At 45.6% G+C, this 10,505-nt stretch overlaps 1 protein-coding gene across 1 annotated transcript in view; it reads left to right on the top strand.

Annotated features, from left to right (window-relative positions):
* Window positions 1-5,819: 5,819 nt before the first annotated feature.
* Window positions 5,820-10,505, top strand: part of LOC310786028 (insulin gene enhancer protein ISL-3-like) — a gene marked incomplete at both ends in the record, with an annotated part of 36,819 nt that continues 32,133 nt past the window's right edge. Inside the window, 2 exons of the mRNA XM_083647213.1 lie at window positions 5,820-5,893; window positions 9,594-9,676. Coding sequence (XP_083503339.1) covers window positions 5,820-5,893; window positions 9,594-9,676 — 157 coding nt within the window. The remainder of the gene's footprint in view (window positions 5,894-9,593; window positions 9,677-10,505) is intronic.

The following is a 10,505-nucleotide window of genomic DNA, read 5'->3' as shown; positions in this document are numbered from 1 at the left end:
AGTGTGATGTCAAACTGAAATTTTCAGATAATATTCCTATAATAGCTCATTGTTTCCAAGTTTCTTAAAGTTCTCATCAGTTCAGACAGCAGAATTGTGCGTCTTGATAGCCCAAAATAATCATAGCATCACAAATCCCACTGAAAGACGATAAACAAATTAGAATGATTGTCCAGCTCTAGTAGTGTTGCTCAATATTGTGACGTTTTTGCACTTGATAGAATTAGTATTTTATGAATGGGATCACAGCACATCCTAACAGCAACACAATTCACAATCCAAACTTTAGGCTAAGGGAATTCCAAAACGAGGATCTAATGCCTTTAAAGCCACGGCTAGAAAGTTAGGCCTCTTGGTTGTCGGTTGAGTAGCCTAGTAGACAGAGCAGTTATAGTTACATGGAAAAAGTGTAAAACTTTGTGTACCATGAGGATCTCAACCACTACAGTTAGGAAGCTGATTTTCTCAACCGCCACCCCGGACCACATCAAGCGCCATGCTCATTTATGATACGTGTGATCAAGTGTTCAGACAGTATTCCCGGACAAAGACGTGATGTAAGTCCAGTGAGGCGCCTCTCCCACCTCCTTGGGCGCTGTCTGTCTGCCTGACCGGCCAGGGGCGCTTTCCTGTGACTTGGTGCTGAACGTCCCTTCCCCTCACTACAAGTGGCACAAGAAGGAAATACTGGAACTAGTTCGCAATGTTTCCGAAAAGAGACGGCAAACACAGGGTTCACCTGCGCCAAGTCGGACATCTCCCTCAAAACTTCTCACTCGATCCACTTTTGTCGCACCTGAAACAGTTATAGAACCGGGTCGGACTCCCGTCCTATTGTTTTCTACGGCTTTACTGAGGGAATGCCTCTTTAAAGCCGAGAACGCGGAGAGGCAGATACGGGCAGTCAGAGAGATTCTCCATTTCTCCCTCCCTCCCCCGGTTAAATCCCCCCCTCGCTCCCTTCCACCCGGCGTTCGTTCGCCAGCCGGGGCGATTGCCAACAACCCCGTGTACCGTCCGGAGTGACACTAGGTCTTCCGAACGGTCCGGTTTCTCTGTCATTTGGGTCGTTACAGTCCTCGTTTTCGCTCACTTACCTCCGCCATTCCGTTTCTGCGCAGGCTGCTGACTATTGCCCGGATGTTGTAGGTCGACTCTGTACGGCTCCGTTTATTGCCGCAACGTTTCAGCAACCGCGATGAGGAGCGTGGATACAGTGTTCAACTAAACTGGCCTATATGAACAACACGTGCTGCAGAAAGTTATCTGCGCTGTTTCGCTCGCTGTTTTCTGTTTCTGTTTTGACAACAGACATGACACAATTTCCTCGATGAGTCAGTTAGGAATAGCAGTTTCTAACGCACGCTTTCTTTTATGAAATCCAAAATAACCTATCTTCATATACCACTGAAATGTTACACCACTTAATTTAAAAAATATTAACATTTGTATTATTAATTATAGGCCTATATGTTATATTAATTATGTCCCGTTTCATGTTTTCATGCGTGCTATATTGGCTACAGTATGCTAGGCTACTAAACTGATAAATAGAATATGATTGAATTTGGTTGAATTGAAATGCCATATCAAATAATAATGTCAAAGTTTGCATTATAGTGAAGCTGGAAACTATGGATGGCTCAGATGTGGAAATGAGGGAGGGGACAGCAGCCGACATGGCCGGGGCAGATAAAGATATAGGAGGGCTCTGTCTGCAACATGTGACTGCATGTGGTTCTTCTCATGTGTATTCAGACAGATAGGCGAGGAGAGGCAAAGTCAATTCCACATGTGGTATTATTCAACCAAGCCAAGCAGAGTAGAAATACGATTAAATCAATGTGTTTAGGGTGCATGTGTAGCGTACCATAAAGGTGTGTAGAGCCACAATAAAAGTAGCCTATTTGAACAGTTTTGATCCAAAAGAAAGACATCCACAATTTGAAGGGGGGACTCTTACAAGATGAGTAAACAGCACAAACTGAAAATAAAATAGGCTAGTTAACACACACACACACACACACACACACACACACACACACACACACACACACACACACACACACACACACACACACACACACACACACACACACACACACACACACACACAGTGATAACCTGCAGGTAACATTCTTTTTTTTCTTCTCAAAAGGATGTAAGCCTAATATTTTGGACTTTCATTTTGATACCTTTTCTCAAGTAATTTTACTTGTGTTTCTCTTCTCAGATTCATATACCTGCCAGAAATTAAATTAATTGAAAAGAACACGTCATCTTGGAAAAGGTGTAATGTAGCCTATAGGTGAACACTGATCTCATTAATATACTGTCGTTCATCTACGTCTGGATCTTATTTTATTTCTTTATTTTGGTCCCTATATCCACTGGGCTGGCCTTAACACTCAGGCACAGCCAGAAGTAGAAAGAGCAGTGAAAAGTGCAGCTACATCAGCTCGATTTCACTCAAATCAGTTTGTCTAGAAAATGACTCGTAAAGTAAAGGTTTTTCCCAACTATAAAAATATTCAAGTGTAACCTGCGTTGTGTTGACAGCACTTGCAGTAACCCATATTAGCCCTCCTTTACACCATACGCTGAAGCCACGCTGGAGCTATGCAGCGCTATGACAGTTTCATTCCGGCATCCAAGCAAGACCTTTCACACCAGCCACACACACACTGAGGCTGCGCTGCAGTGATAGTTTCAGCTTCTGTTCTATTTTTCAAGCGTGCAGCGCGCTGCACCCGAGCTGCCAGGCATGAAGTCAATGCAAGTTGTGAGCAGGCGGAGGGCAGCACAGAGCGAGGCGCTGAGGGAATGAGTGTACTTCTGGTGTGACCGGTTTAGCGTGGCACTCAGCTTCTGTTAAGCGCTGCTTCTGAATAGTGCCTGGTCTGGTGTGAACCGAGGGTTAGCCCTCGGTTCACACCATACGCCGAAGCCACGCTGAAGATACGCAGCGCTATGACAGTTTCATTACGGCATCCTTGTTAACAGGCAAGATGGTTCACACCAGCCGCACGTCACACTGAAGCTACGCTGCAGCGATAGTTGCAGCTTCTGTTCTATTTTTCAAGCGTGCAGCGCGCTGCACCCAAGCTGCCAGGCATGAAGTCAATGCAAGTTGCGAGCGGGGGAGGGGCAGTGCCGAGCGAGGCACTGAGGAAAAGAGAGCGCTTCTGGTGTGACCTGTTTAGCATGGCACTCAGCTTCTGTTAAGCGCTGCTTCTGAATAGCGCCTGGTGTGAACCGAGGCTTAGGGGCTTGCCCAGGGGTGGAGCGGGATTCGATCCGCCGACCTCTCGCCTCCAAAGACATTGGCAGGGCAAATTGACACTTGACTTTGGCGCTACCCAAATAATGAGCTGTGCTGCTCATCTCACAAATGCAGGATCCTTACAAATGAGACATCGTTGCGAAGGGAAATGAACAGGCTTTAATATAAGATGTGATACAATACTGAAGATACAGTAACAGCAGAGATATGATCATCTAAACACAAGTTTCCAAACTTTTTGTGTCGAGTTTCCAGCTCTGCTCACGCCTCAACATCACCTGAGTGAACCATTATGTGTCAAAAAGTCATAGTGGGGAAAAGAGCTGGGTTTGTGTCTAACAAAAGGCCAAAGCACGCACGCACACACACACACACACACACACACACACACACACACACACACACACACACACACACACACACACACACACACACACACACACACACACATAATATTACAAAGGCCATTTGTTGAGTGAGAGAGTGGTATGCTCTGGGTTTATCTACAGCGTCACTCAGGTCTGCTCTCTTTTGTGTCTATGAACATACAACTTTGTGTGACTGCAAGTCACATGTAGGTGTGTGCTACCTCAGCAAGTTCTGATACGAGGTTGTGTGTGTGTGTGTGTGTGTGTGTGTGTGTGTGTGTGTGTGTGTGTGTGCGTGTGTGTGTGTGTGTGTGTGTGTGTGTGTGTGTGTGTGTGTGTGTGTGTGTGTGTGTGTGTGTGTGTGCTGTTCCACTCAGTGGAGGGATATGAACAGCACACACACACACACATACAAATTTAGAAACTGGACAAAGGTATATTGATAAAATCTTTATTTGCTGTATGCAATAACTTGGTGACATTCTGATCATTATTTCCAGAGATACATGTGATAAGGCAGACGCTGTCCCTTTTGGAGAAGCCTAAATGTTCACTATTTTCTGTTTTGGGGCGGTTCTAAACATCAACCAAATAAACTCATTTTGCAGTAAAATATTTTTATACACCCAGCCATTTCATAAACTAGACATTAAAATGATGAAAAAACATGGTTGTGCTTTGTTCTACCTCAGGGAGGGGTATCTCAAAAACCTAAAGCCTTTTTTGTCCCTCTAGTCTACATGTTCCAACACAGGGGTCATCCAGTTACTTCCTATTGTGTTTACACTTCCTGTGACAGTACTAGTGACCAGATAAAACAGAGGGTGTTTTGAACAGGAAGTCATGACACAACTTGGCCAAGTGGGCGGGGCTACATAAGGTGAATAGCCAGACTCTTTCCTGGTTCCTCGCTGGTGGAATGAGTTACCAAACTACACACCTTCCCACCCAACAAAGGCTTTATCTGCCTCTGCTCTCTCGTAGCACATTATCCTGTTGGCCCAGAACTTCCCTTTATGGCAGTGCCAAATGGGAAAGTGTGTGTGTGTGTGTGTGTGTGTGTGTGTGTGTGTGTGTGTGTGTGTGTGTGTGTGTGTGTGTGTGTGTGTGTGTGTGTGTGTGTGTGTGTGTGTGTGTGTGTGTGTGTGTGTGTGTGTGTGTGTGTGTGTGTGTGTGTGTGTGTAGGCCTGCGAGAGGCAGCATTAGGTCAAATCAGTGGAGAGCCAAGACCTTTATTCAGATCACGTCAAAGAGATGAACTGGTTGGTTGGGACACATTGTGACTGTGAGTCAGTTTCACAATACAGGATTTGAAGCAAATGGAACAGGAGTACAGACGGTGCAGGCAAGACATAATAGAGCCAACAGAAACACACCAGCTATACATTGAGAGCTGTCCCACTGCGTGCCCTTTGGCTCCACGCCAACTGCCGAAATGGAAATGAAGTTTTTAAAGGGTTAACAACATGGAGCCACTGACATCGAATGAGGTCGCTGCTGAGACAAACATGGGCGTGTTCGCTCACAAACACCACTCAATCACACAGCTGGAGGTCCACCCAAAGCAGGTCCAATTAATTCAGCACGCACGCGCAAGCACGCGCACGCAGATACATACACACACACACACACACACACACACACACACACACACACACACACACACACACACACACACACACACACACACACACACAATTAATAAACACAGAAAGGGAGAGATTTGCATATTTTTCATTCATTTCTTTGCCCTCAACACAACACCTACACATTAAACTGCTTTGTGAAATTGCTGCATATACCAATATACATAAATCACAACATGCATCCAGATCTGCCTCTTTCCCTCTCCTCTCCCCTATTGGCCCATGTGGATATTTCAGTAGTAATGACCAATCAGGCACAGGGACAATAGATGGCTGCTGCAGCTAAGCATCTGCTCCCTTAATTAATCCGCATAGCTAATACTGTGTGTTTTATATGGCCGCTGTATCAAAACAACGGGCTACGTCATTCCTCCAGCTCAGTCGCCAGAATAAAATGTCAGCATTGCATGTTTCTGCAATCCACGGAAATCCTACTAATGTAACTTTTTGCAAAAGTTGGCCAAGTTGGCAAACACAATTGCTCAAGCGCGGGCGAGGCCGCGCAGCGGGCAAGCCGTAGGCATGGTCACGCAGAGGTCACGCAGCGGCCGAGCTGTGGCCTGTGGGCGAGGTCACGCAGTGGCCGAGCTACCTCTGTGAGCCCACGAAGCGGGCGAGGCCCCGAGGACAAACCAACGAGGCACGGTCGACGCCGCCGCCGCCGCCGCCGACGACGACGACGACGACGACGACGACGACGACGACGACGACGAGGCAAGGTAAGAATGAGCAATGCCAGTTCGGCGGAGCAGGCGAGGCGAAGGACGCTAGGAAGGAGAGTTCTGTTTCAAGTGAACCTTTCTGAACAAAAATATAGCATCACTTGTAGATACGTGAATAATTAAAGTCGTACATTCATGTTGTAATAGATTAGAACATACCGTAATGACAGTCTGAGGTTTAAGTATAATAAAGTCGCGGTAGCGTTCCCGACTCCACTTGTAATTGTCTCGTCATGAGAGAGCATGCTTCGACCCAAACCAAAACCCCCAACCAAGTTACTTTTGTTGCCTAAATCCAACCGGCTCCCGCCACACGTTACCCGGGCCAGTAGCCGCGGCTCCCGCATCACGTTACCGTGCCCAGTCGGTGGTCCGGGGGCCGGGTACCGGGCCAGACAGGGGCTGTGCCCAGCTCAGGCCCGTGACCAGGAAGAGCCGGTGTCTGTGCTGTGGTGGTCTGACATGTTCATTACAGCATTACATCTCCGTGGATTGCAGAAACGTACATTGCCGACATTTTATCCTGGTGATTGGGTTGCCATGTCAATCGTGAAGGGGGGGCGGGGGGTGAGAGGGCCATGGCTTGGGTGGGGGGGGGGGGGGGGTGGTGAGAGGGCCATGGCTTGGATGAGTGATACCATAATTTACAGGCAGATCCTGTAAATGAGGAGGCGTGATCAGGACAGTAGGTAAAGTATTGACCAGCAGGCGGCTCCTCCCTCACCGAGCCACCCTGCCTCTCTTTAATTGCCCCTGGTGAGAGAGCTTCACAGGGTTATACAAGCTGGGACACTGCGACATAGGGATGTGTCCTCTACCTCCATAGCCCTGGGTCTTTAATTAGGTGTGTGTGTGTGTGTGTGTGTGCGTGTGTGTGTGTGTGTGTGTGTGTGTGTGTGTGTGTGTGGGTGTGTGTGTGCGTGTGTGTGTGTGTGTGTGTGTGTGTGTGAGACTGTGTGTGTGTGTGTGAGACTGTGTGTGTGTGTGTGTGTGTGAGACTGTGTGTGTGTGTGTGTGTGTGTGTGTGTGCACGCGTGCGTGTGCGTGCCTGTGTGTGTGTGTGTGTGTGTGTGTGTGTGTGTGTGTGTGTGCACGCACACGTACGTGCCTGTGTGTGTGTGTGTGTGTGTGTGTGTGTGTGTGTGTGTGTGTGTGTGTGTGTGTGTGTGTGTGTGCATGTGTGTGTGTACATAATAAAAGCTGTTCTGGGGGAAAAGGTAATTGAGTGTTTTTGTAAGGCATTGGGGGTGTGCACTGTGTGTTGACTCAATTCAAGAGGGGCAGGAAGGTAACAGGCAACAAGTGAATTGGTTTTGACTGAAACACTGGGGCAACTTTATGAGGAGGGACCGAGGGAGGATCACAGCAAGGACAAAGCAGCGCTCCAAACAAGAGACATGAGGTTCGCTAACAGTGAAGACAAGCACTTTATTGCCTTCCATATGACTCCAAATGGTCTTGAGTAACACTGAGACTTAACTGTTTTAATGAATGGATGGATGAATGAATGAATTATTTTATTGCCCAGAAGGGAATTTGCTTTGTACAAGATTACTGGAAATGACATTTCAATTGAATACGCATATTATCTTAAATGCTTGCAATGTTGCGAGTTTGAAACCAGCTCATAACAATTTACCTTTCCGCCACCTTCACTGCATTTTTTTTTTACATACATTTCTTGTATTTGACTGCTTCTAATGCTCATCATATATGGTTTTTATACACATTCTACAATGTAATTTGCTGTGGATGAGAGCATATGTATATATAAAAAATTTACTCTTTAAAATGGTGTGCCATTTTTAACACGTCTTAGTTTTTGATCTTGGACAAAATCCAACAACACAGATTTGATTTGATGAGCTAAGGGGCGGGCACAGTTGCATTGTTTTATTAATGAGATTAATGAGACTCCTCCTACTCATTAACAAAACAATGCAAAGTGCCCGCCCTGGAGGAGGAGGGCAACTCATTTAATAGATTGCTTTGATGAGTGAAGTGATTGTGAACGCACACGTGTACATGCGTGCCTGAGTATGTGTGGCATCCATTGGTGGGGGGCCATGTGTGGGAGTATATAAAGCCAGATGTCTGATTGTGGGGTTCCTCAAACATCATGTTCTGCATGTGTAGTGGTAGATCAGCCAGTGGGAGTCAGGATTCAACTCAATGAAGGCTGCTGATGTCAATGCAGGAGAAATACAGCATAATGCTACAGGAGACAAACATGGAGAACCAGAGTTATTCAACCTGTAAGTAGTCGATTTACATGATTTTCTTTTCTACTTTGATTCATTTTTGTATTCATATGCCATGTAAAACAGCCATATTTTTTTATTTCAGTTTTTCTTCATGTCCAATCTTAATATCATGTGCATCTGTCATGTGGCAAATGGATCAGTGATTCTCAATCTGTGGGTCAGTCGGGACCCCCCCCCCCCCCCAGGGGCTCACAGAGTAATTTTGGGGGGCTGCAAGATGATTTCTGCTCATGGGATCGGATTTTTTTTCTACTATACTGATTTATCATCATGTAATTCATCAAATTAGTTTTCCCTTTACTTTTCTCTTAGATTTTTCTGGGCTTTTTTTCTTTCACTGAATCGATTTCAGGTTCACGGCCTCCTTTGATAATCAAATGAAACAACCTGAAAATGAAAGATATTTTGGGGGGTGAACTGTCTGCATGCAGGCCGTGATGTGGGTCACGGGAGTGGGCGTCTTTTTGATCACCACTGTGGCAGTTTAGTACAATGTGGAACATCCATAGACTTCCTCATCTCCTCTTATTCCAGGGGAGCTAGGGTGCAGTGAAGTCTCGGGTCCACAGGGAGCAGTATGGCCTTGTTCTGGATGTGGCGGTCATGGAGGAGAATCTGCAGTGCATTGTGTGGGATCAGTACCACAGTACCCAGGACATCAGGCCTGCTATTATTACCAATGCAACACTGTCGTGCCACAGAGCTCCAGCTGTTTCCCCGGGGATGGAAGAACAATATGGAGAGGAGATTGTACTTGGTGAGCTACCATTAGTTGACAAAAAAGTGGAGGGCAAATCAACTTATATAAGCTCTTGTAAGCTCCTACTGTTTCTCAGTTGACTCCTCTCTCTCTCTCTCTCTCTCTCTCTCTCTCTCTCTCTCTCTCTCTCTCTCTCTCTCTCTCTCGCTCCCTCACTCACTGTCTGCTGTCTTTTCTCTCTGTGTGTTGTGTAGCATATTTACTAGGCGTGGGAATCACCAGATGCCCCACGATATGATATTATCACGATACTTAAGTCACGATACGATAGTATTGCGATATGCTAGTATTGCGATATATTGAGTATTGCGATATTGCAATATATTGTGATTTATTATCTTTTTTCAACTGCAAATGATGTCCCCAAAGGGGAAAAAACTTTGTCAACATCTGTTTTATCTAATCAGATAAAGTTTTCCAGTCTGTTCATCTCACTTCAATCATATTTATTGCAGCAAAATGGGATTGTCAAGCAGCCAACACTATCATAAACGCCTGTTATAAATGTTACATGCACAATAAAATATCACGATATTGGCATTCATTTCAGTCCAGAGCCACACGGACCTTACTGCCAGAGAGAGCACACAGAACCAGAACCAGAGCAACAGAGACGCCACGCAGACACACACAGTGAGTCCTGTGAACCTTTGGATCTGCAGTGTATTGCTTATTGCTGTGTTAAACAGTTGGTGCATTGATTAAATATCACATCTCGAAGAGTTTACTTGCAAAAAACAGGTATCTCCGTTCGTATTTTCCATCCTTTTAAATTATATATTGATGTATTTTTAGGGGTCCAAGCACGAAGTGCGTGGATCCCTATTGTATCTGTTCCGATTATTTTTTTTCTTCTTCTCCGGTAAAACTGTATGTACAGCAGAAACTGTAATGCTCAGCGTAGCCAGACTGGGCACATAGATTGTAAATGTGCCTCACTACTCAGAAACAAAAAATTACCCATATCGGCCAGATGGTGGCGCTATAACAGACCATTTCGCGTTATGGTCCATATCTTCTGAACCGTGAGGTGTAGAATCAAACTTCCACTTCGGCTGTATTCCCTGGATCAATACGCATCTATCCATATAGGCCACGCCCATTTGCGTGTGCCTAGATTTTCCGCCATTTTGAATTTGATCAAAAACTTACTTTTGCGAACTCCTCCTAGACCGTTTGGCCAAATCACATGGGAATTATTCTGGGTCATCTATGGACTACCCCGACCCAAAGTTATTAAAGGATTTTGGATACGTGAAACCGTTTTGAAATGATAAATGTCTAAACTTTTGTGTATTTGCTTTTGTTCTTTTCCTGCCCTAAAAGTGTGTGGATGTCAGAAACCATACACCCCCCATCACCCAAACTTTCCACACAGGTTCACGACATCACCCACTACTCAGAGTAAAAAAATTACACCAATCCACCAGACGGTGGCGCTATAACAGCCAATTTCACGTTT

This window comes from Poromitra crassiceps, assembly GCF_964638095.1.
Source record: "Poromitra crassiceps genome assembly, chromosome: 12".
Classification (NCBI taxonomy): Eukaryota; Metazoa; Chordata; class Actinopteri; order Beryciformes; family Melamphaidae; genus Poromitra; species Poromitra crassiceps.
This window is presented reverse-complemented; position numbering and strand designations above follow the sequence as displayed.